Here is a 27,331-nt window from a genome sequence, read left to right on the forward strand (position 1 = left end):
TTAGAAAAACATGTTTTCTATTTATTTAAAAATAAGTTTGTAGTTACTACATTGCAGTGACAGTAATTCTTACACATACATTCTAGTTTGTATAAAAGGATTCAAAGTATTATGCATCAAAACTAACATAGAAAGTGTCCACATAACGGTAAAGAAATTTCCAATCCATATGTACAAAAAGAAAGGGCACTGTTATCCTGGTGAGATACTTCAGGTTATAACATGATAATCCAGATTTCTGGAAGGAAAAAGCCTTGATAAAGCTAAAGAATTATAGTTTTCAAAACTGTTACTCATTACATACAACAGATTTGTGGTTTACATAATTCTGTACAAAATAGGCATAATTTTTAATCTGAAAATGTGTCAGTTTCAAAATTAACCTTTCTAGGTCATTGCTTTGAAGTTGAGCTTCATTCTATACATACGTAAAACATTATGACAGAATTTAATTCACACGAGATCATCATCCAGTTGTCTGCTACACTTCTGCAGTTTTAGTATGGTCCAAAAATGTAACTTCTGTAGGGTCTCAATGTTATTAGCAAACCAATACACACAGTTGTAAGCACGAAATAGTACATGTACATCATACAGGCATGTGTATGTGATAAGTACTTGTATTTCTTTCTACTCCTAATTTGAATGACCTCATGCTTTGTTTTTCAGGGTAGAAATCCATCATATAGTACTACCTTTTGTCCCTAAAAATGTATTGTTTGCATTATTCAAAGTGAATTTCCTGATGTATTTATCTGCATTAAAAAGGATGCACATGACTCTTTGTCTCACTACCTACCTCCTAAAAGCTAAATTTATTCACCTTGATTTTATTGTAGCATATAAGGTTTCTCTCTAGAGTGCCTTGAGGCTGTTATAACCTTGGGGAAAATTAAAAAAAAAGCAGCGCTAATCACCTTTTTCTGCAATTTAAGAAATTTAAGATGTCTTTTAATCTCCCTTTCCTGGTGTGTTTCCTCCTGTACCACACTGTAAAATGACATGGCAAATTCCCACATTTAAATTAGCAGAAATGCAAGAGCACCTAGAGGTTAGCACTAGTTTAAGAGCTGCCTGTTATTTCCCCCAGACACAGCAGGAAGTGTACAGGCTGTATCCCCGATTCAAAAACTGGGAACTGCGTAAGCTGTCAATACCAGATTTGTTATTGGAAACACATTGTCAAGCCTTGGCCAATTTTATGAAATGTAATACACTTTCCTCTGCATGTGAACCAGCATGTATATACAATAATTTACAGCAGAAAACTAACAGCCCTTTTATCAGCTGAATGCCTAAGTCCCCTTGGAAACCAATGTGTTACAAGAACTTCAGGGATAAAAGAAAGCATATTATGTAGTAATTTCACACAGCTAATTTGTCTTCATTAGGTAGCAAACAGAAAACGAGCTTTTGCTTTTTCTAGGTGGGGTTTTAAAGCCCTTTACCTCCTGTAACACAGCACTGTTGCAGAATTGTATTTAAATTATTGTTAAACGCACAACTGTGTTAAAAAAAAAAAGGCAAAAAGAAACATTTGAAAAACTACTGCAGGCAAAAATACACTACTTTAGAGTAAGATAAGGACTCAGGACACTGTGTAATTATTGTGGTCTGGCTATATCTTGATTAACCAGCAATATGTTAAAATTATCTCAGCGAGATTCGCATGCTTCAAATTAAATGCAAATGTTGATGAAGGTGAGCTTAAAAATCTAACCTCCAATCTACTATGTAAGTGCAGGGTGAAAGGGTTCCATCCAGCCTACTGCTTTTATAGAACCATTCAACCATTTAACATGCGCCTTAATTCAAATTGCATGCTAAAGCATTTACTTGTAGTCATCGATCCAACAAATGTGAGCAAAAGATTTAACAATGTGGTGTAAAAATTGTAACTAGCTTGAAGTTACTGAATGGATTTTTTGGTAAGGCAAACGCCTCTGGCACAGATTCAGAATTAGTACTTGAAAATATTTGTACAGCAATACAGTGAATAAGTTGTCTCTACACTACAATTTATTTGTTTAATAAATATTAATATCCTACGTGTTGCATCAGGGTCCTTTATCAATTCATAGTTTTACAAATATTAAGCCATAGTAATATTTAACTCAACCAACTCAATCTTACAAGTCTACCAACAAACTGAACACACGTACAAACCGGACACTGTACAAATAAACATATGCAAATCTATATCACAGCAGTCTAATCACTGGAGGAAGACATTTGTCTGTAAAGCTGTATCACTGGTAACTGCCAAGTGACAAAAAGCTCTAGTTCAATATTGACAATAATGAACACTATAGTGGTAAAATTTAAGTCCTATTCCCAGAGAACATACTAACAACAGAAACAGACTAAAAAGTTGTTAAGTATGTAGGCACAGGCACAGTGATTTCTGTTAAACACTGAGAGCACACCGGTAGCACAGAAAGAGAAGATATTTCCTCAGCGGTAGTGAGAGAACACACTTAGTAAGATACCACTCACTGGTGAATACCAATTTTAATGTTTTTCAGTATAGAGCAGAAATACCAGAACAGTATCCTCATATCCACATCAAATAAAAATGAATTTAATTAATCAAACTGCGTCAATTGCTGCCAGGTCTGTAAGATTGATTGAGTGAATATGACTATGAAATGATGTAATATTTACAATGCATATGTGAAACAAGCACATGAGATTTTGATACTCCATTTTCTGAACCAGTTGTTAGGTACTTAGGATGCCATTATAAAACATGCATATAACGATAGTTCTTAAAATTATTTCAGAGCACTGATCAATAGTTTATTGCTCACATTTAAAAACTTCAGACTTTTTAATCAAAAGCTCTTTTTCTGTGTTGATACACTCATATCACAACAACTTCAAATAACATTTTTCCCCAACTAAAATGCACAGTCTGATGGTGACTAAAGTCTCATAAATAAAGTTCCCAACCTAGAGAAATCAAATTATAAAAATATAACTTTTAAATAAATCTGGTATTAATTCCTAATAAACTTTTAGCATTGATTCTATTTTAAAAAATGACCCAATTATCCACAATTTATTTTAAAAAAGAAAACCATTAGTGTGTCTAATATGAATTAAAAAATTCTTGGCTAAAGTCACTGATATTATTGGGTGGAAAGCAGTATCCATGTTTGGCAGGTAAGGCCTTCTCGTAAAATTAAGATGTAAAATTTTCTACCTACTGTTAAGGGAACGCATGTTATTTCAGTCTCCCAAACTTACATACAAGGTATTTTTGATATATAAATACATACATAAACATGCCATATAAAACATTATTACAAATGGAGTAAATACAGAAGCTGAATTTTGATATAATCTATTTCTTATATTACAATGCAGATAACATCAGGAAATTACACATTTTCAAATGATTGCCTTCATCAGTGAGATTTGACAAAATTACCAAGTAGAATCAATGAGCTTTGAATTGTGAAGCTGTATTGCAACTGTACAACCATCGCTTGTTATCTTTCCATGTGTTTAGTGATTCCAATTTAATTGAATGATAAAGAAATACTTGTTAGAAAAAATAAATATACCAACAAATGAAATGCAAACTAATCCCTGTTACCCGAATTCATATCCATAACAATTAAAAGAGGATCTGGAAAACAGTTTAGTCATTTTTTGGTAGCAAAATGCGTAATGAACTACATAAAATCAGGTATGGTGGATAACAATTGCCATCCACAGTAGCATATTTCTATTCCTCTTGGTGCCAGATACCAATGATCTTTGTTCAAACATTTAACTTTTTTTTTTTTGGTAACAGAAAATAAAGGGTGAAGAATCAGGCCTCAAATACGTATCCAGAATCTGTGCAAATTTAAGGACTTAATTCTGTATGCCCTCCCTTCCAGATATTGCAGATGACATTTGTTAAAAAAAAATTAAGGGTGTACAGAATTGAGGTTTCATTTCAGGTTTATTTTTTCAACTAAGTTAGGGTCACACCAATAGAAAAAAAAAAATATCTTTCACACTACCCAAACTCCCAAAATAATGCATAACCGGAAAGTTTTGGTTACATTTTTGTACCATACCAGATCTCAGAAAATATGACTCCTCCTGTAATTTTTGCCTTAAAACTGGACAATATTTTTTTTAAGTGATAGAAAATGGTATTAAAGTTTGTTTGTAAAGGTATAAAACAACTAAATGTACCATAAACAAATAAATAACTGCTTTTTTTTCCAGAGCAGTACATATAACAATACATTCCCCTAAGTCATATAGTTATCATTTACAATAGAGAACTTAATTTTACTAAGGATGCAAGAAATAATAGAATACAAGGCACAATCATTAAATGGAATTTTTCTTTAGGGTGTATATTGACTTATGTCAGCGTGATATACCATAAAAAGTGCAGAAAAACACAATGTGCAATGAGACCACTGTATAAAACATGATTGCATAAAAAGTGATTTGGCCTTTTAACCTTAATAATTGAAAATAACCAATCTTCCCCTTAAAATTAAACTATAAAGTATGACATTTTAAAATTTATTTTCAATTCTAGTGCTATCTAAAAAATCCTGAAAAAAATTTATACCTGGGTAATATTTTATATGTACGTGTTTATGTATATATTAATATATACACATACACTCTTCTTTGTAGGTCATTTTAGCCTCTTAAGCATGTCTAAAGTTGTAGAAACAACAACCGATCTGGACCAGAAAGTAAACATCATAATTCCACACCTGTCCTGTAGTTTCCTTGAATCCTTTAACCAATTCTACATTTTGTCTAAAACATCTCTGTCAAAGGACCCCACCAGTGCATTATTTTCTACCAAAAGTACCAAAAAGGATACATTTCGAACAATGTTAACAACTCACTATTTAAAACAATACACAGCTTTATCACTGCAAATGGTATGCTGTACTGACACTCCAAAAGAAAAAAAGGCTTTCCACTGCACTGATTCTCAGTCTTTGGCACAATAAACAGAGATTTAGTGATTGATACAAGAATCAAGGTCTGAAAAATTAGACATCAGTCAAACTTTTTCCAATGTGGATACATATATATATATATTTGTGATTACATTTTTGCTATGTTTGGCAGAACTTGGATAAACCAACAGCCTGTGCTAGGCTTCTTTTGCAGTTCAATGTTCCATCACAACTGAAATTAAGCGTTTTCAGATTAGCAAAGTTTGGTATTTTTGCGTTTAATAGAAATGTAAGTGAATTTACTGCCACTTTTTGCCAAAATCTGCCTTCCTAGGCAACTTGACTTTACAATCAAAGTGTACCTACTTGGTCAAAAATGGACTTCTGTTTTCAGTTTGTGGCATTCAAAGTTCTATCACCTTTTTTTAATTGTGTAGAGATACTATGTACTACTCGAGCAGAGTAGTTCTCAACTCCGTACACCAGTCAGAAACTGCTTCAATTATTCTCAACTGTGAACAAAATGACTGTTGAAATGCATAACCTATTTGGAGGGCAATAAATAGCAAAAGTTTAAAATATATATTTCTTTCAAAGAATGTTCTTTCAGTTCATTTTTTGCTAAATTTTTCTCCCCAAATCAGAACATATTCTTCTAACCCATAATAGCAGCAGGGAAGCAGAAGTCTGTTCTGCTGTTCCTTTATTGTACCTGCTTCATAGCATTCCGAAGTAAAACCCTTGGTAAAAATTACCAACCAATTAAATTAGCTTTTGCTTTTTCAGTCAACTTTCGGACTCTGCCTCTGCTGGATGTTCCAAAAGTTAAGGAGGTGTCTTCAAACAACAGCTGCCTTTGCTCTTCCTCAGAGTCATCTTCATTGTAAAAGGCTGTCCTCCTACCCTGGTTTCTAGTTCTCATGTGAGGTTCAGAGTCTTTAAGCTCTTCAGACCCCTCCTCCATAGGCTCATCTATCTTTTTCCTCCTGCTTCTTGTTTGCATTTTAACATTCGCAGGAACTAAAAGGTCCGAGCCCGCCTGATGGGTCTTCATCTTTCTTTTTGGCTTTCTACCCCCACGGCCTTTTTTTTGTACCAAGTCTTCCTTCATATTATTTTCAGAAAGAGAATTGCATGCAGTAGAAGCAGAGGCTTCTTCTGGTATGTCCCTTGCAGTCTGGATGGTATTCTGCTCTGCAACCTTTTGCTGTTCAAGAATTTGTAGCTTTTTTGGTTTTCTGCCTCTTTTCTTGTGCACCACATCACAGGTACTGTTGTTAGTCTCCACCTTCGGTTTCCGTCCAGGACCTCTTTTAACTGGAGGTTTCGAAGGCTGTCCTCCATGTCCGTTTACCTGAATGCTTCCTGACGCCAAAGCGTTATCCTTGCAATCTGCTGTAAAGAAATGAGAGTACTGATCACAAAACAGATTTGCATTTACATCCATTTTCATACTGCCTTAATAAAACTCTTACTAAAATATCTGAATGGATTCACAGTGACTGCCAATCTGTCAAAATCTAAGGAACTCAAAGTCAAGCTTAAGGAACTCCATGCCAGTAGGCAATGAGGACTAACTTGTGGTTGGGGTTAGCTCAAGGTAGCTTGAGGAAAGAAAAAAAAAAAAAACAAAAACAAAAGGGAAAAGAGGGGAGAGGGAGAGGGCGAGGGGAAAAAAAAAGGGCAGGTGCTCAAGAAGCATTGCTGAAAGGACTGGAAATGCCTCACTGCAGGTAATCTCTGAAGAAATAAGTTTCTTTCAGCCTGTGGGAGCATCCCATTATAGCCAGTTCATTAGACCAGGGTTATTTCAACAACAATCAAGGAAAAGGGTAGAAACATGAGACTTAAACAAAACAAAACGAAAAAAGTATGCAATCTGCACAGATTTCTCACATTAACAGACACATGACAGAAGGCATTTGCTTTGAGACTTTTATGGACTATGAGTTTTTCTTAGGTGAGTGCTACCTAGCTTCCTTGGTGGGGAATGTCACAGGACCCCAATGGAGATGTTCTGATACCACAGCCCTTGCCTGTAACATGACCAGGAGCAGACTTGCAGCCAGCGTGACAGTACCTCCAGTCCATTGATGGAACACCCATACACAGCTTCTGCTGTGTTCAGATGTGCCCCATCATGCACTGAAAGCACAGGCCTCCACTGTCATATGAACAGATATACAGGGGAGAAGGGATCACATCAACAACGTGCAGATGGTTTTCTGACATGACCAACCATCCAGTCATATAATGGGCACATTCTTTAGCCATGCAGTGAGGCCTTTGTGAGAAAGCTTGCAAGGAATGGACATATAATTTAACTTATCAGATCACAAGCTGCTTTTTCAGAAGCATGGAAGAGTAAGAAAGGCCAGATAATCTTCAGGGAGAGGAGGACTACAATGAGTAAACAGATTAATCAGGTGAGGCTCAATTTCCAGACTACTGCTTCTCCATCTTCAGAGTAAAGTTGCTTAGTGGATCGAGCTGCTTCACAGCAGCTTCGTAACAGTTCAAAGCTCCTTCATCAACAGGAAAGCTTTTATGACTAGGAGATCTTATTTCAGTCTCCACAGTAGCTTTGAGTTTAAGGTATCCTGACATCAAAAGACCAAACAAGTTCAGTCAGAAGATTACATTAATTTACGTCTGATCAATCCATACAAATATACTAAGCAGAAGCAGTAAACACTGCATAGTTCAGTTTTGCTAGGGCAAAAAATGAAAGAACAAAGTTGCAGCTGGGATGCTCTAATCTTTATCCTCATGGTTGTGGAGAGTGTCATCACACTCAGTATTACCGAGTCAAATATAACCCATGTTAAGTTTTATTAGGTAAAACCCACAGGGTTTAAAGTGTGACCCTCAAAACTCATAACATGATCCTTGTCATAACTTCAATCACAGTATACCGGGTTGGAAAGGACCTCAAGAATCATCTGGTCCAACCTCTCTTGGCAAAAGCACAGTCTAGACAATATGGCCCATCTTCATCTTCTTCATATGTACAGATATGTTAACATATCAAAATTGTCTAGACAACACAGTTATCACACCATGGACATGGTGTTAAGAGTAGTCAAAACCATGTTAATTTATCAAGAAGAAAAACAACTGTGACTGAGTTGTTACATTAGACTTCCATATTCTGCTAAATCATAATGCATACTAATTTCCCCACCCCCAAATTATCACAAATAAAGTACAAGAATACAGCCACCACATCAATAATTGGGGAGGGGGCGGGGGGTGGAGTTCCAAAGAACTCTGTACCTTGTTGATTAACAGTGGAGGATTTTACTTTGCGCTTGATTTGCTTCTCTTTCTCGGTATTTTCTCTTGTGGAGTTATTCCTGGTGTTATGACTGTAATCAGACTGACTAGGGACTGATACAATATTCTGGTTCTTGGAATGTTTGGTTGAATTCTCCAGTACTGGAAGGAGAAAAAGGAAAAACAAACAATTATTCAAGTTAAGTATTTTTTTCCACATTCAATCTTATCTGGCTAAAACGCAAGTCATGTTCTACTACAAACAAACGATTTGAATTGGTGATTGACAAGCAAGAAAGCTTCCTGGATAAAGTAACAGCCTCAGTTTTCCTCCAAAGTATCTCAAAGGCCCAACAGCTTGAAAACAGAACCAGTCTTAACAAATACATTAATATTTCCAAAAAGTAAGTTTTATGTTTAAAAAATACTCACAGCTTAACAAAAAAACCCCATACAACAACAACCAAAAAAAAAGGCAAAACAAAAAACCCCAACTTGCCTGACTTTCCTGACCCTGCAGTAGTATTAGGCTTTGTAATTAAAGGCTTTATTGTTAAAGGCTTTGCTCCTGAAGAAGTAGATGGTTGCTCTATAACAGCCACATCTGTTATTGCCCTATTGCTTCTAGTCCGGACCAGGGAAGAGGTCTCAGCTGCTTTTCCATTCATCTGAGGTGGAGCATGTCTCAGTGCTGTTGACCGTGCAGGTGCAGAAGATGAAGAGGTGGCAGAACTTTCTGCCTTCAGCTGAGGTTTTATTAATCTCCTCTTCCTTTCAGGGCTGAAAAAGGAAGAACAATTTGTATCCTGGTTGACCACTTTTTTATTTTACAGGAAAAAATAAAATTAAATATCAGTGTCTGAAATCATAGGAGTAAAATAATCATCTCCATATGAAGTATGTTAAAAATATTACATTTACTGTGGAAATTCACATAGCTGAGAGTCTCTGAAAAGTGAACCTTTACAATAAAAACTGTAGTTGTACGACAAAGCACGATGCCATCGCAATCCTAAACAATGCTATTTTGCTGTGCATGTTTAGCAGTTATTTGAATTTTAAGCACTTACACTAGGATAGCTCTAAGTTTAAAACTCTTCCACATCACGGGGACTTGCATGTCAAAGCTATAATTCTGTAATATAGGGAATAGTAAAGGAAGTAATATGAAAAAAACAAACACAACCACTCTAAATTCTACTGTTCAGGAACGTCAAACTTGCACACCATTTCATGAATACCGTAAAGGGATAATGTACCTGGATGCAACACTACTAGAAACTGAGCTGCTTCTACTTCTTTTTTTCCTTCGTTTCTTTATTGTATTTCTTTTATGAAAGCGTAGGGCAGATTTATAATCTGATAAAATAGAACTTATGTGTTCTTCAAAGAACGCAGAAAGGCGCAAACTCATGCTGTAGATCTAAAAAAGAAAAGCCAGTAAACAAGCAAGTTTTATACTTTTCCAAAGCATTCATTTCACTTACTTTTCTAACTGTTGTTCAATGATAAATAAATTGATTAATAGGGAAATGTTTTAAGGAAATTTACAGTCTATCTCAACAAATTTACACTAATCCATGTGTACATTTGCTTTAACTATTTTCATGGTTTTGAAAAGTGTATTACCACTGAAGATCACACACAAAGGGAAAAATTAGAAAAGCCACTATTTTAACTGCCCTTTTTCAACTGCCTTTCCAGAACACACCCCTTTCCAGCTTCAGCAGGAACCACAGAGAAATCCTTAACAGAAATTTACTGTATCACATCTAGGGTCAAGAAATCTAATTTTCTTCTATATTAAGTTGCTTCCTCATATCCTCTTACAGATGAATTGATACTACCAGTGAGCTGGTTGCAAGAGGTACAAAAATGTATTAGAATTATGTAGGTGCACATTTCCCCCCTGCCTTTAGCCTTGGATGATTTACAGAGACCAAATCAAACTCAATTTTGATCACGCCTCATTATTTGAGTACAGTTGCTATTAATTCTGGAAACAAAAACACAGAAGTGAACTGCCTAAATACTTTAAGAGGGGACACGGCACCTTCTTAGAATGTGAAGCAGAAAGCCGATATTAAACAGTTGCCTGTCTAATGACAGAGCAGAAAAACTATCTGAGCAGCAGACTAAACAGCTAAGTGTAACCAACCCTGCATGCATTACTAGAGAGGACATCCAAAGACATTTCTTAAGAAAACATGTAAAAAAGGATACAAAAATGTATGTCTAATGTACCAAGAAGAAGAAAAGCTTACAGGTTTATGTCTACTTTTCAAGTAAACATCAGTCATGTAAGAATAACGAGTGAAAACATCACTGTTTAACTATGTGTTGCATGCACTGAGAGTACATAGGTTCTGGAATATTAAAATTCTTGACGTCAGAACCTTCCTCTTCTAAGTAAAATAAAGAAGAGCTACAAATTTACTACTATACCAGTCTGTCTGGAAGAAACATGAAAAAATACAAAAATATCAGAAGAATCTGTGAAACTACACTGGAACTAAGATCACGTCAAGCATTCTACCTCAGTTTGAGGAGATCAAGACAAGAATGAAAAACCACGAAAGAATCCAGACCTGCCCAAAACACCCTGCCCTTTGATGCAACCAAAAAACAAAAGACTGATTCTTAGGCGGCCCAAACAGTGAGTGCAATTGTCTATTACTGACTGAAGAGAGACCAATCATTCATCATTCCTTCTGGAATTTGTCTCTGCGTTTTAAGACAGTAAAGTCCTGATGATTAATTTGCTATTTAGAACAGCCAAACATAAAAAACTATTAATAATTCTAGTCTAACACCTAAAGCATATTAGTAGAAGGAAAGCTACACAGAAGCCTTGAACATGTGTAAATATATATTTATAACTTTCACTGCTAACAGATACTGCACCTGCAAGATAATCTGAGAGAAAACATTATTAACTCTACCAGTGGCAGCGTATTTCCTATCAGCTAAGTAAGGATGGCTCTGTAGGCTCATGCTTTATGTAAACAGTTCTGTTTCCCAGAAATCTTAAGTCCTTCTTTACAATCTTATTGAATACCAGTGAAGAGCATACAATATCATTATCCTCAACTCTCTATACCGGGACATTTTAATTTGGGGCAACTTCTGAAGTGGAGGAGTTTGAGGCTCCGTGTGTGTTTTGAAAAGTTGGTTTCCTGCCCAAGATATCAGTTGAATTCCACTATTGTACCCACAATCATGTTTCTACAGATCTTTCCTTCAATGTGGCTCTCCCTTTAGATCCACTTTCAATATTTACTTTCAAAACACATGTGCAGAACATCAGAACTTTAGGCATTTAAACAGCCAATGTTCCTTTATTTTTCTTTAAAAAGCTCTTCTACTTTCTCAGAAATATTCATGTTTTAGTATCAGAAATAATTAAACTTGTTTTTCAAGTAATCAATTACACTGTCTCTGTTTTTCTGTTCTGTTTTTTTCAGCTGAAAGTACTCTTTCAAACAAACAAAAGTCTTACCCTTGATCTTTTACTTGGTGTGTAGGCCTTGGAATTGCTGAAAATAAGTCTTACATCTTTACATAACTCCATTGGTGACTCATAGTTGCCAGCTTCCAGTGTTTCTCTAACAGTAGCAAAATCCATAGGAGTATCTATAATATCTCTATAATCCTGTTAAGAAATAGCAAAGCAGTGTATTACAATTCTTTTTTCCAAGTTTGAATATATCCTTTTTTTTAGGATGCATTTGATAAACCTGTTTAAATGAAATGTCCTCTTTAAATAGTTCTGGAAGACTGCTGGAAGACATTTTTCTCCTTTCTACTTGTACACAACATAACTCCTCATACCTGCCAGGATCGAGGCTAGAAGTTAACTGACACGAGACTTAATTCATTTTGCGAACAGATTTACTGAAATACAGAGCTCAAAATTCTATATCCTAAGGGTTGTATTACCGACACTGTCACAAAGATAACCATGATACATGGAAGTGTGAATACAAGCTCTCCTGGGTGGCTTAACAGCTCAAACTCGGTACTAAGCCTAATACTGTTTTTACATACTAGCTTTACAATATGAAGTTTGAATATTTGAACCTGATCAGACATTTAGCACATCCCTGCTGAAACCTGAGCAGTTTCCCAAACGGACACCTGACGATTTAGGCAAGTAATATTAAAATAATGAAAACTCCACAGGCTTAAACAGGACCCTGTTCAAACCAACGAAAGAACTTTTTTTCTCAGCTATGGAAGAAACAGAGGAATACCCATATTACAAAAAGCTTAAATACCAAGTCCATCAGAGCAAACAGAAACTGTGCGAGTGCCTCTGAACATCAAATAGGTTTGTGATGCCAGGGAGCAGAGTGTTCCGTGCATCAGTTCATTTGAGGATCTCAAACATAAAAGGCCACTAGATTCAGCCACAACATCAAGTTTAAGTTACTTCAAAAATGATGGTACCCCAGTGGCTGTGGAAGTGTCAGGACAGACCTGCTCGTGACTTCCAAAAGAGAAGCGCTTCTTTTCTCCCACTGGGATGAATTATTTCCCCCAAGTTAATCACCTCAGAGTGATCTTCTAAAGAAAAACTGAAAGAAAGCATGCAAAACCTTTGCTTTGTTACTTAAAGTAGAACTAGACTGAAAAGCTAAAAGAGATACAAGGCAACAAGACTTCTGTGTTATAATATTCTGTAGTTACAAATGGTTGATCACTGCGATATGAACTCCAGGGTAATGACCTAGGCATAAAGTGAAATCTGGGAGAGTCACTGTTACTACAGTTAATGTTTCACTACAGTTCTTCAGTGGGTACTTTTTATGCATCAAGCCCAGATGACTGTGGTATGAAAACTACTCATAGCTTTTATACTTCTGAAATGCAAACGAAAACTGATCCATGACATTTGTCACATGCAACAATGAAGGTCTGCACTTCAAATGACTATTTTTCACCCAGAAATGAAAGACACATCATAATCGCAAAAGCTGTAATTTACTTATAAACATAGGCAACCCTGAATATAAAACGTTTTGTAGCTAATTTAAGAGAACAGAGAAGTACAATTTCTTCCGCAATTACTTGAAAAAGACAACAAACGTTATTATCAGGTGACAATGAAGCACTGAAAAAATATGTCAATAAAGCTGCCTGAAGTTTCAATTAAAAAAGCTGGGAAAATGGTCACAGTTGAAAAATAAAATCCACCTATCAACCGGATCATAACCAGCCTCCTGTTCTGAAATACTCACTGGATATTCAAGGAGATCCACTGGTTGTCGAAATGGTTCAGAGTCTTCACACTGAAAAATGAGATTCAGCAGCTCCTGGCATTGTTTCTTCCATGACTGAATGTCATATGACTGAGCTCTATTACGTAGCCGCCGCTTCGGCTGATGATCCTGAAATGACAATGTTGTCTGGTATATATTAAATAAACTAGCTTTTTATACAAAATATAATGGAAGAGTTACTCTGCAGGATATAAATTCTAATTAACGAATTCATAGCACACAGCAGCACAAACAGAAATGCCTTTACATTGAACAGCTCAGAAGAACACCACCTCAGTCAGCTTGAAGCTGAAGTTACACAATAATAAAAACGTTTTCAGTTTTACACTCATTTGTTTACAAATGCATTTCTAATGATGTATAGCACTATAAATAATTTAAAAATATATAAAAGTTTACCTTTCTTTTTCTAGTGGAAGTTCCTGGCACATTTGTATCTTTCTCTTCTTCCTTTGAGCAAGATAATGAGTCGCATAAAAAGGTTAAAAAAATATAAGCATATATGAGTAGGTGAGTTGTTTAATACTTCACTTATAATTTGAGTCCTTACAGTTCTATCCCTGTCCCTCTGGGAAGCATTTCATGTGACTGTCAGTTTTGAGAACCTCTCCAAAGTCTAAAAAAAAAATATCTAAATTCTCCAATAAACTGTTAAAGCTCTCTGCACTAAAGGAGGAGGATGGATTTTTACCCAGTTTAATGGCTGACAAAAAAGAAACATTTAATTGACAGAAAAGTACACCCCACTCCCTTATAGTCACAAAAACAGTACTCTGGCATCCAGTAGGAGGACAGAGACAGTGATCCCGTTTCTCCAGTCTGTCAATGGAAATGTCTAAGGCACAACCACTTACCTCATCAGAGTCAGACAACACTTTCTTCTTCATTGCATTGTATAATGGAATTATGTCATAGCAACTCTGGTCTCTGTGTCAAAAGAAATACACACTAACATTTATTTTCCATCTTCACCTGTGGAATCAACTGTATTTTGCCTATGGCAGGAAAATGTTTATGAAGTCATTCCCAAATAATACAACAAAGTGTTCAGCGCTATATGAATACCAAGAGGACTGCAGCAATAAGAAAAGCTAATCTTCCGCTCAAAAGTTTCAAGATGTTATCTGCACTCTGTAACACATAGACCACGTAACAGTGCCAATCCTTTAAAATTAAAAATCTTAATCCTTTAACATTAATTTATTAGTATTTAAAAAAACCCTAACACTATACCACGTAAAGAGCTTTGGGGCCCATCTAGCTTTGTAAGAAACATTACTGTGGATTTAATGTACAAAAGTGCAAACACATTAGCATCCACAATTTAAGACATTTGAAATGCAATGTTTATTTGTGTAAGGACTAACATTGTTATTGTATAAACTTGCATAATTAAGTCAGCAAAACAAATACCAATTTTCAGTTCTTGTATAACAGCAAACTCCTACACCAAAGAAAGCCCAAAGGGATTCTACTATGTAGCAATACAAACGATCAAAAAACAGGAGTAAATACTTAGTAACTCCGCACTAGAATCCTAATCCACAATACAGGCTACAGCACTAGAACAGCTAGGGGAGAAAGTGAAGGAAGTCGAGACACCCCCACCCCCCCCCCCAATTTCCTGCTTTTTAAAAAGACTTGGGTAACTTGGAGACTAAATCCCAGAGGCATCTAGATATTTCACTCCTGTTGGAACCACGTGGTTTGCTTTCCATGGTCTCAGCCTTCTACCCTACAGTTAGAACTGAAAAAAAAAAAAGTCTGGGCTTTATATATGCATTGCTAATTCACTTACATGAGTATATTAACAGACACAAGCTATAGGCCATTATTAAATAAGAATATCCATGTATTGCACTAATTTTACTAAGCCAATTAAAAACACACACTTTGAAAAACCCTGAGCTCCTTAATTAATCAGAAAAAAGCCACATAGAACAAAGATGTTGACAAAATTAGTAATAGAAAAGCCCTTTAGATACATATGTGTTCCTAGAGATGTATTTGATGAAAACTTTCAATATCTGAAGCAGTTAAGTATTTTTCACTTTCCAGCCAGTATGAGAAATCACAGGCACTGAAGATATCAAAGATTTATGCATGGAGTTAAAGTCCTAGACTTCCAAATACATAATGCAATTCTAGTGTTTGTAAGAACACATGAAATAAAAAACAGGATTCAATTTAACACTGAGAAACTAAATCACTAAAAATGTTATAGTTTTTGTTAAACTATTGAAGCATCTTGCCATTTCCACAAGGTGGGAACAGCAACATTCCCTGTGTCCAAGCAAATCAAGGCACTGGACACGCAGTAAATTCTTATTACAAACTTCAAGTCTGCAGACATGTCAACTGACTGAGAAATCTGAAACACTTCTCACTGAGTTTTTCTACAGACAATAAAAAAAAAAGAACACCTGAAAGACAACTAGTATTTCTGTCAACTACAAAGTTTCCAATGTTGCATATCAAACACTGTTTTCAATCACAGTATAAATTGTAAAGACTTTAGAATTAAACGCCCAGAATTATATTAACACAGGCAGTATTGAAACTCAAACTCCTAACTTACCTATAAATGTATCCCTCCACAAAGACACTCAGACCCATTTTTACCATTTAGCAGAAAGTCTCTTGAAAAATGCCATGCAAATCAATGTATTATAAAACTTCACTTTGTTTTGCAAACTTGAGTATCCTTTGTCAAGACAAGCCTTACTCTGTTCTGCCCCAACAGTAACAAATAGGCCTTACTCAAGCTGCCAAACTATCTCACTTGAAAATTCAGATCTGAAAAGACTAAATACCTTTGTAAGAGACAGGAATAACAACAGACCTACTAAGCTACTCACTTTATGAAGTGCAGCAGGAGATCTGTGACAAATTTGGCAGATTTGACAATAGGACTTCCAGGTTCATTAAACGTGCGAGTGTTATGTTCTATGTACCGGACTTCCCACATTAATGAAGAAAGGCGCCTGCGTATGAGAAGTAAGAGGGGAGGGGGAAGAAAAACAAATACGAATTTGTATACGAAACAGAAGAAAAAGCCTTACATCCTTCTTCCAATGTATTACCCCACTCATAATTTTTTTTACATTAAATCAGAAAACATGCACACTTGGGTATGTTTCCTATGTGACCAGCAGAAGGCAGCTTCCTCAGGCCTCCCGCTCTCACTTTATGTCCTGCAGTAATTTATGCAAATGGCTTTAAGAATATACTGCCAATGCCCCTCAGGCAAATTCAGTTGTGATGCTTCAGCTTTTATTATTCCTTTATGATATACATAATCCATCCTATATCACCTTCTCTTAACTAATAAAAATTAAGAGTATACATTTTTTCTGACAGATAGACAATGATCAGATTTCCTCCCACAGCTCTGATTTAATGACTTAAGTATAGAATAGCCACAACATTATGAAAAAATTACGTACAAAAGCAAAAATAACAAAAGAAAAAAAAAAAAATTAACCCCAAATCTAAATAAACAAAAAAAAGGGGCAATAAAGAAGAAAATATATTCTATTTAAAATAAAAACTCTGACAGCATGGAAGTTAGAAATATATAGAGTTTTCTATCTTCATACTAGCTAAACATGATGAAAAAGAAATGCTGCACAAGTGTTTCCTAGAGTGAACTGGAGAATCACTTAAAATGCTTAGTGTAGCATAAGCGTTTAGATGGAATTTAATCATGTTTATGGGTTCAGCAGTGACTGGGAAAGACCATATTTACCTTGTTTTGTATTTTTTAAAAACATATGGATATGCTAAGATTCCTGGATCAGAAGAGGAAAAAATGCCTCATGAAAAGCTACCAAAATTAAAAGTGATCTGAACAGTCTCTCCTGATTCTGCAGGTAAAGAAAACATTTTCACTGGAAAACGCAATAGAAGGTGGCTGCTCGTTATCTAACTGGGCCTTGACAATACTACAAACTAATAAAAACAGATTTATGGAATAAGGTAGGCTGATTACAAAAAGTAACTGCTTACTCGTTTGACAAAGAGAAACAAAATGCAGTGAAAAGTCCTCAACAACTCTGATTTCAAAGCAGTACATTACAGAAGTCAAAGTTGGATTATCTTGAATTACACAATAAACATGGAACAATAAATGTGCATTATTAAATTATAGTGTATAAAAAACAGGGATATTTTTGAACATGAAAAGGTTATTTTAGTTTAGAATTCAATCTTCGGTTAGTACACAAAAGCACTAAAAATTAACTTTGAAATCTGTCCCGAAACAAAATGCTATCCACGTTTATTCAAAACAAGTATTACACAAACACTGATTTTCAAACCAGAAACATCCCGAGAACCAAAGGAAACAGAGGTAATTTAAAAGATCATACTTCTAAAGTGATAACATATACTGCAAAAAGTAGCAATTACAAACATAGTTTAGGAAAACATCAAAACAATGTCAAAAAGTTAAAGCTTATTTTTGTTGCTGCCCAACAATTTAGGATCTCAAGGCAAATAATTTAGGAGACTTGGATCTAACCTGTAAAATCTGCTCTCCAGTCTTTGTTTAATGGTACTGAGGTCTGTGGGATATGCGACAACAGTGCAATACATTGGGTAAGCTTGAAGATCCACAGGTGCCACAAATGCAGAAGCAATATCTAGATAGAATTAAAAAAAAAAAAAAATAATCTAAGTTATATACCACAAAAAGCTTATAGCAGTTTCAAGATTCTACCCCTGCCACAAGATATGCTATTTCTTCTGAAACACATAGCACTTTCCACAAAATAACACAAATAACTACGCTAGATACTCTGAACAATTTTCTGTATTTTTACTCATAAAAATGTTAGGTGAGATGTATGCTGCCAATATAATCACTGCTGTGACTACCCATTCTGTTGTGCATGAAGCACCACACTCCTCAGAGACGGGCAAGTGTCTGCAAAATATACACCTTTGAAAAGGAGACTTTATGTATAAATTATACATATCTGAAGATATGCAATTCAGTACTGTTATTTACAACACAGGCTCAATTCATTTGGTTTTATATTGCCACTCTCATCTTCAAGCAAAGCAATCATTAGATTCTTACCATAAGACTTAGAGTACCATTTCAATGTCATTAAAATACAGGCAAAATCCAGACTCAAAATAAAATACAAACACAACCTCCTGTCCCTACCTCAGAGCAAAGAAGCCTTCTAAAACCAACCCACCACAATGCTGGAAGACTGCTGAGCAATTTAAATCTGCGCACCTACACAAACTTGCTTTTCTCCTCCTGTGCTCAGAAGCATCACAAGTTCCTAGACACATCATGCCTATATTTTACATGTCAAGAGCAAATGTGGTAATACAAAAACATAAAACCCCTTCGAAGTGTCTCTCCAAAGTCTTTAAAAACAGAAAATCCGTTGTTGTTAAACAGACTGCTCTTCTTCTAAAAGCTGTTTACTTACTCTTATGAATGTTCTAGCAACTGCTACTTTGTACCAATACGCACCACATATGCCATAGTTAAAACCCAAACTAAGCATTATGCCGTACAACATACTGCTAAATGTAAAACCATTACTCTCCGACAACACAGTGACAACAACTAAAATTTCATTTTCTCACAAGTTTTTTAATTTAATTCTGTAAATTGTATTACTAGACCATATGGATATTTCCTTTCTTTTGGAAGCAAAGAGAAACTTTTTATGCAGTGTGTCACCAGAGAAGTCATAATGTGAGACCTTTAGGTATCAGAAGTATTTCAAGAGTTAAGTTTTCAGGCTTTTTCTAAATGTGCCTTACCTTGCTTCAGGTACTTCAAAAATCAGTTGAAGAAACTTGTCTGTGACAACTTACCTATACAAATTATGACCACTGATACCCAAAAAACTAAGAGTGCTGACTGACACACTTCGCTTGTCAAAAAATATACGGAAGACTTACGATTCAGCCTGTATTTCACTAATGGATCTCCATCTCAGACACACATCTTTGATCATGTAAATGTTGCAGCGATATGTCAAATGTTTTAACAATTACCTTTTCAGAAGCTGCCTGGAAAGAGTAATTGCTCTACAACCAAATAGCAAGTGGCTCTTCATAAGTCAATCAATTACTTTATCCTCAACATTTTGCCATTTCCTCAACATTTTGCACAACCAAGAAAATGTGGGGGAGAAAATGGGAACTAGAAAAGGTTAACATAGGGGAAATCAACATATAGGTATTCATTCTCTGAGTAATTATATAAGATTTTATTAACCTATCTGCCTGTAATATAGTTAATATTCTGTTTATCATAAAGTTTGCAATTTTAACCCCAACAAGGGATTCCAGTAGCTAAAGCAAAAAAATCAAGGTTTTAGCATGTAAAACCCAAACCCCTGACATATCAAATTATCTACCAAAAAGCAACAGTGACCTTTGAAAACAGGAGAAAAATGTAGTTTTTTGTGTACCCACTACATGTGTGGTGAGAAAGTTTTCTTCAATTTAAGAGGTAAAAGGGTGTATTTTATCACATTCATTTTGGTAATTTCAGAAGTACCATGAGCACAGCCTGAAAAATATAACACAAAAACATTCCCAATATTATTCATGATTTACCTAGAGTCATGAGTTGGTTTATCCCTGCAATAATTCTGTCACACTCCTCATCTCGTGTCCTGGAGCCCCACTCTCCATCCAGAGGTTTGTAGAGCAGCGTTCTGCGTTCTTCATCTGTTAAAGGTACACTAGTTCCCAGTTCTTCTGGAAATACAGCTAGAATGTAACACGAAAACTAAATAAAACATAAATCTCTGTATCTTGTGTAATATACATCCCTATAATTCAAAGATACGTAACAACATAATGCATAATTCGTGATTTGCTCAAAGACATGTTGGATGCATCCAGTATCCTTTTGGTACATTGTTCTGTTAAATTTAAATACTTACAATGAATTTTGGTGTAAAGTCCTCCATGAAAAAAAAATTATCCTCTACCATATAGCTAATTGTAGAATTTATTTTAGAACCAAGTAAGACACTCCTTTATCAGTTAAAGATTGTTGTGGTTGTGTTTTGCTGTTGTGGGGTTTTGTTCAGTTTGTTTTTTTACCCCAGAATTCTTGTTAATAAATGATTTTGGTAATGAATAATCGATGATTTTCAGATGGAGTTTGAGATATTGACACTAAAACATTCTCCAGACAGTGGTTCTACTTTGTCAGTTTTATGAGTTCAAATGCTAAAACCAGAGCTCCCGAGGAAGCAAATTAAAAGGGCCATCAGGAGGTTCAACAAGGCCAAGTGCAAGGTCCTGCACCTGGGTCAGGGCAATCCCCAGTAGGAATACAGGCTGGGGAATGAAGGATTGAGAGCAGCCTTGCAAGGAGGGACCTGGGGCTACTGGTGGATGAAAGATTGGACATGAGCTGGTAATGTGTGCTTGCAGCCCAGAAAGCGAATCGTATCTTGGGCTGCATCAAAAGGTGTGTGACCAGTAGGCTGAGAGAGGTGATTCTGCCCCTCTGCTCTGGTGAGACCCCACCTGGAGTCCTGTGTCCAGCTCTGGAGCCCTCAGTACAGGAGAGACATGGACCTGTTGGAGAGGGATCAGTGGAGGCCACAAAAATGATCAGAGGGATGGAACATCTCTGCTATGAAGACAGGCTGAGAGCGTTGGGGTTGTTCAGCCTGGAGAAGAGAAGGCTCAGGGGAGACCTTATTGTGGCCCTTCAGTACTTAAAAGGGGCCTGTAAGAAAGATGGGGATAGTCATTTAGCCTGTTATGACAGGACAAAGGGCAATGGTTTTAAACTAAAGAAGGGGAGATCCAGACTAGATATGAGGAAGAAACACTGGTGAAACACTGGCACAGGTTGCCCAGAGAGGTGTAGATGCCCCTTCCCTGGAAATATTCCAGGCCAGGCTGGATGTGGCCCTGAGCAACCTGATCTAGTTGAAGATGTCCCTGCTCATTGCAGGAGGTTGGGCTAGATGACCTGTGAAGGTCCTTCCAACCCAAAGTATTCTGTGATTCTATGATCTCTTCTAAGTTTTTGTAACTTTTCTGTCTATTTTCAGCATACACTAGTTTGTCTAAGTATGGCTGTATGTATTTTCACAGTTCATTTATCATGATCTGCTTTTAGTTTAATAATTGATTTAAAGATGTTCAAATGCAACTGGTTTATGGGCCTTTCCCCTACTCCCCAAGAGAAACATAATTATTGAGGTAAAACCATACAACTTTTTTTTTTTCTTCTTTAAATACACCCTTAAAGCAAATTATATTATTAATGTATCATACCATTACTTGGTATCAGCTCCATGTCCCAAGGGCTCATCTTCTCAGTGTCACCATTGTCCCAGCTTTAAAATAATCACATTTACATTATCTACTAATATTGCTTCAACAACGTAATTATTTAATGTTTGTAATGTAGCTTATTTATATACCACAGAGTATTCTAATAAACTGGTACGGTGAGATGCAAGACTGAATTTAATAACACCAAGTTGCTCAGTCAGTAATTCAAATTAAATAACTAATTAAAAACAAAAGATTGAAGATAAATTTGCTCACCAGACATTGTAGCACTGAAATAAGCTATCAGGATAATCAGGCTGAAGAGGTTCCTGGCTTTCAATTGTTCCAAACCACCAAGCATCATCTATCACTGACCTGAAACGATCACCTAGATAAGAACACAAAATAATTTCATCAATGCAAGGCATCCTACTCCTCTCAGGAAAAGCAGTTTTTAGATACACTTGGCTTGATTTTGAACACAGAAATCCTTTTGAACACTTGTAGCATCAACAGGCAAACATGAGTCATACCTAGTTTAAAAGAAAATTATTAAATTATTTCTGAAGGTTGCCTTTAAACAAAAAATAGACGTTAAAATGATGCTAAAAAAACAATTAATGATTGGCAAATCTATCTACATGTTCTTTATATATGAATTTATTTTTTATTTTCATGTAGAAGGTAAGACAATAACTTTAAAACTGAAATCTACTTGCATTAAAAACTACAGTGAAGTGAACATTGTGACACTTCCGTAAAGGGAATACTTTACATGCTGCCAAGCAACTCCTCTGTTTCTCAAGCGCTTTTTCAGCTACACAAATGTAACTCAGAGGTTCATTCCCTTTACTACAGAGGCAATCTGACTGATAAAAGAATAAAATTTATTAAAGCTTCTTCAAAAGGTTAGCAAAGTAATTTAAACTGTGACTTGAAATGGTTTCACTATTGCAAAGCATTTGCCTATCTGAGGAAAAAGGTCAGAAGCATTATTAAAAATATTACACATGAGAATACGTGTATTACACGCCATCATAAATTCTAACATTTTCTAACACATGCCACGGAATATAGAAACAATTTTTAGTAAAGTATTCAGCTCGCTCAATACAAGAACAAATGTAATATAAGTCTGAGATTCCACAAACTGCATGTTTGTTTTCATGGGGTTTGATTACACACACACAAATTCTCAACTGCTGTAGTTAGTTCCATTTCAGTACATCCTCATGCTGCCCAAATTTATCTGAATAAATAGGGAGTAAATATCTTCTAAAAAATGTTCTGCTTTCTTTATGGCACTTTAAAAAAAAAAAAAATAATGGATTGCAAGTAATTCTAGGACAATTACAAAGCTTCTATTAATAGTCCCAATTGTGCTAAATGTAATAGAACCAAGTATATCAGAAATATCTGAAATGCAAGATCAAAAATGTAAATAAGGGCTGATGCTTTATTTTAAAGGAATAAATAATTCTGAAGAGGTCTTGAAGTACAATCTCTCAAGATGGCATTCCCTAGTGATCATTTTAAAAAAATAAAAGGGGGGGGGGGAAATCAATCCAACTGTGGGTGCCTTCATAGTGCTGAATATCAAGCAGATCAAAACCACTGAAAGGAGCGTGTGCTGGCAGCCACTCCCCATTTCTCAAGAGCTGCAGCATTCCTGTGGACAGAACACCACAGCAGAAAACACGATTGAAAATGCCCACAGAACCACCTCCTGAATCACTCTTTCCCAATGTCATCTGTGTTACCTCATCTATGTGGACAGCAGCACAAAAATTCTTATTAGAAGGACTTAGCATAATTTTCCAGAACTGTGTTATTACTAGAAAACATCAGTCTGATGAAAATATAAAATATGTGTTGAACTTAGAGTGGTTGCTATGTAAGAGACAGGTATGCACACCTGTCTGAGACATACAGCTAAAACTGCAGGAATCCTACTGGAATAACTTTAACACTTGTGTTAATCTTGCAGTTAAACTATAATAAGACAAAGATATAGAATAAAAATCTGGGTAGAAATAAGAACCTGTCACTTCTCGAACTTTATATTTGTTCTTTCTGAAAGGATTATACATTAATATACTTTAATATTAATAATAAAAATAAAATAGATAAGTAAATATTCTTCCCTAAAAAAAAATATCAACCCCTAACAACAAAAAACACACGACAAACTGCCCCCCTCCCCCCCCAAACAAAAAAACCCCAACAACAAAACCAAAAACAAATACCCCACACCAAAAACACCAAGGATTGTTACTGGTTAAAGATCAACATTTTAATGACTTAAAAGTGGAGTCTGAAAATTTAATATCCAGTGACTCTCCAAATAGTAGCTATAAAAATATTGATTTGTAGGCTAAATGCCAGAAATCATAGAGGAATAAGAAAAGGAAGTAACAGTAGTTCCTGAGAAGACAAAACAGCAACTGCTTGCCATGAAAAAAAACAACACAAAACCTCTGTTTGTTGACAAAGAGCTATGGTGAAAGTTCGGAAGACACGAGCATGTCAGATAAATCTTGGGGATCCCAGATTCACATAGTTAGATACTCAGGAACAGTTTCACATACAGTTCCAAAGGCATTTCTCCTTATCCTGGCAGAAAATACCATCTGCTTTCAAAGAACATTTTTATACTGTGTCCCACAGTGCAACAAAACACCGCATGATTTGTTCCAAGTACATAAGCGTACACCAGTAAAATATTCCAAGTGACAATGCAGAGAGCAGGGCAGCACTCCAGAAGGCTCCTGGAAGAGCTGTAACGTTTTTTAACAGTAGTGTCTTTGCTATCTCTGCTTTAGCATTTCATACTGTCTCCAAGAAAGAGACTATTTTACCACTATTTTTACCACCCAAAAGAGGAACTGAAGAACAAAGTCTAATACACACTTGCCAGAGTTACAAGCTGGCATTAGACATTATCAGCCTGAAACTCACATTACTTTACACTGAAGGCTTGATAAAAGGTTCTGGCACTTTCGATACTTTTCATGTAGCTCCAGTGCCTTCTATATGATGAGCGTCTAGAAAGACAGTTGTCGGTCCAGGAAGGAGGTGCTACTTGCACTCATAGTTTTGAGAACAGCAATGGTGACACTTGACAAGTCCCTCCTCTACTCCTGGATTTCTATCATGACAGCTGATGTGACCTCTGGCCAGGCTGTTCACATACAAGGTACAGCAGTCATTCTGCTCCTGCTGCCGTGATCTTGTGGGAAAATGTGTACGGCATGGTAGAGGGGGACAAGACCACAGATCCATAACCATCGGAAAGAGCAAAGCTCAGTGACATGTTATTAGATGTTGACCAATCTTTAATCTGATCTTTAAACTGAAATGATCTTTAAAGAAGATATCAAGGTTTACATTTCCTATTGAATCACAAGCCTTGGGTCTTTACCACGTTCCCTACAGAACTAAAGACTAGCTGTCTTTTCAGACAACGTAAAGTAAAGCATGAGGTGATACAAAACTTATTAATATGGCATCATGTAATTTATACATCTACTGCTAAAGGCATACACATCCTAAGCAAGGATATAATGATGTACATCAAAGGATAAGAGCTCAATTCTTATTTCCTGGCCAAAAAGTCAGGTAGGGAACAATTTAAAAACCAGTTTTTAACATCCAGCTGTGCCACTTCTTCAGGTTACTTAGCTACAACAGACTTAGGAGAGTATAGCACTTGGAAAACAGCAAATACAGACTAAGGAGGCAGCATATTTACAGAAACATATGTTGTATCACTTGTTTCTACATAGGTAATCAGATACCCCATCATGTTTTTGCATAGCAATGTAGGGGAAAGGGACCTGGGGGTCCTGGTGGACAGCAGGATGACCATGAGCCAGCACTGTGCCCTTGTGGCCAGGAAGGCCAATGGCATCCTGGGGTGTATTAAAAGGGGGGTGGTTAGTAGGTTGAGAGGTTCTCCTTCCCCTCTGCTCTGCCCTGGTGAGACCACATCTGGAATATTATGTCCAGTTCTGGGCCCTTCAGTTCCAGAAGGACAGGGAACTGCTGGAGAGAGTCCAGCTTAGAGCTACAAAGATGATTAAGGGAGTGGAGCATCTCCCTTATGAAGAAAGGCTGAGGGAGCTGGGTCTCTTTAGCTTGGAGAAGAGGAGACTGCGGGGTGACCTCAATGTTTACAAAATATAAAGGGTATATATATAAATAAACCCTTCTCAGTGAGGGTAACAGAACACTGGAACAGGCTGCCCAGGGGGTTGTGGAGTCTCCTACTCTGGAGACATTCAAAACCCACCTGGGACACATTCCTGTGTAGCCTCATCTAACTGTTCCTGCTCTGGCAGGAGGATTGGACTAGATGATATTTTGAGGTCCCTTCTAAGCCTTAACATTCTGTGATATGATGCTTTCCTCGAAGCAGCAAGAAATGCTGGCACATCAGCTGCGCGCGTGCCAGCCATGGCTCCTGAATGGAAGAACTGCACAAACTGAGTTGTTACAGTACTCACTGCTACTTCACAGAAAATGTGTTTAACAATGAGACCTGCTTTAAAAAAAAAAAGGAAGGCTACCAACATCTCACTTTCAGGACCATGTCACTTCACAGAATATACTGCTACACTGGACAGGACTTAACAGTGTCTATTGTTCTGTAAATACGGTATGATATACAAATGTCTCTCTTACGGGAACAGAAGGATCAGTAATACTTGTTTAACCTTTTAAGTATCAGGGACAATCGAATGAGAACATACACACTTCCTGACCTCCAGGAAAAAAAACACAAAACAAAAACAACTTAGAAGATCATTTTGCTGCAATGCAGCTTTCTCCCCCAGCTTAGATTTCATTTTTGAAAGATGATCTTTGTCACCATATAGAAAAGATGACTAGGAAATGGATCTGACTGGAGGATATGCCTGTCATGGACATTCTCCAGTATCCAACACTTGGAAATAACTTAGCATGGGCAAAGTAAAATGAATCAAAAACATTCCCATATCACACAGCAGTGAACTATAGTTATATACACTTCAATGAAGCTAAACTATATGGGGTTTAGAACAGAAATAAAACAAGTATAGAGATATGAGAATGATATTTCAAATGGTGAAGAAGGTGTTTCTGTATTTCCAGAAGAAATTCCATAAAGTGGAAAAAAAAAATCACAATAATTAAAAAAAATTCTAATAACAATGAAGTTGTAAGAAGACCCGCAAACAAACAAACGAAAAGACAACCAATACGTAAGCTGCAATAAATTATCAGTTACTAATAAACACCATATTTCTAAAAAGTATTAATTCCTCTCTGCAAACACACAACTGAGATTTTCTTTGCACTTTCTTCTACAAATCACCTTCAGTATTTTGTTTGCTTGTTGTAGCTTCAGTCAAGGACAAAGTAGGACTCCACATCCCATATGGAGAGAGTTTGTTCTCCAATTTCAGCACAGTACTAGAATTTTATTTACCATAATCTACTTTTTAATAAGTTACCATGAAAACAGGTAGACACTCAGAAAAATAAGCAGAAAAATCATATCAAAAAACTCCCCACAAC

The 27,331-nt window shown here is 36.2% G+C and overlaps 1 protein-coding gene across 4 annotated transcripts in view; it reads right to left on the reverse strand.

The window, feature by feature from the left end:
- The window catches only part of PHIP (pleckstrin homology domain interacting protein), a 122,024-nt gene continuing 94,693 nt past the window's right edge, over positions 1 to 27,331 (reverse strand). For 3 of the 4 annotated variants that reach the window (XM_065056361.1, XM_013368413.3, XM_021293481.2), the window contains 13 exons: positions 22,049 to 22,160; positions 21,773 to 21,834; positions 20,084 to 20,239; positions 18,012 to 18,132; positions 16,348 to 16,473; positions 14,344 to 14,416; positions 13,889 to 13,939; positions 13,448 to 13,597; positions 11,707 to 11,859; positions 9,467 to 9,630; positions 8,707 to 8,987; positions 8,208 to 8,369; positions 1 to 6,326 (listed from right to left, as the gene is read on the reverse strand). In XM_065056361.1, coding sequence (XP_064912433.1) covers positions 5,683 to 6,326; positions 8,208 to 8,369; positions 8,707 to 8,987; positions 9,467 to 9,630; positions 11,707 to 11,859; positions 13,448 to 13,597; positions 13,889 to 13,939; positions 14,344 to 14,416; positions 16,348 to 16,473; positions 18,012 to 18,132; positions 20,084 to 20,239; positions 21,773 to 21,834; positions 22,049 to 22,160 — 2,255 coding nt within the window. In that variant the 3' untranslated portion in view covers positions 1 to 5,682. The remainder of the gene's footprint in view (positions 6,327 to 8,207; positions 8,370 to 8,706; positions 8,988 to 9,466; positions 9,631 to 11,706; positions 11,860 to 13,447; positions 13,598 to 13,888; positions 13,940 to 14,343; positions 14,417 to 16,347; positions 16,474 to 18,011; positions 18,133 to 20,083; positions 20,240 to 21,772; positions 21,835 to 22,048; positions 22,161 to 27,331) is intronic. The other variant, XM_065056362.1, reaches the window with a different exon arrangement.

This window comes from Columba livia, chromosome 3 (genome assembly GCF_036013475.1).
Source record: "Columba livia isolate bColLiv1 breed racing homer chromosome 3, bColLiv1.pat.W.v2, whole genome shotgun sequence".
NCBI classification, from domain to species: domain Eukaryota; kingdom Metazoa; phylum Chordata; class Aves; order Columbiformes; family Columbidae; genus Columba; species Columba livia.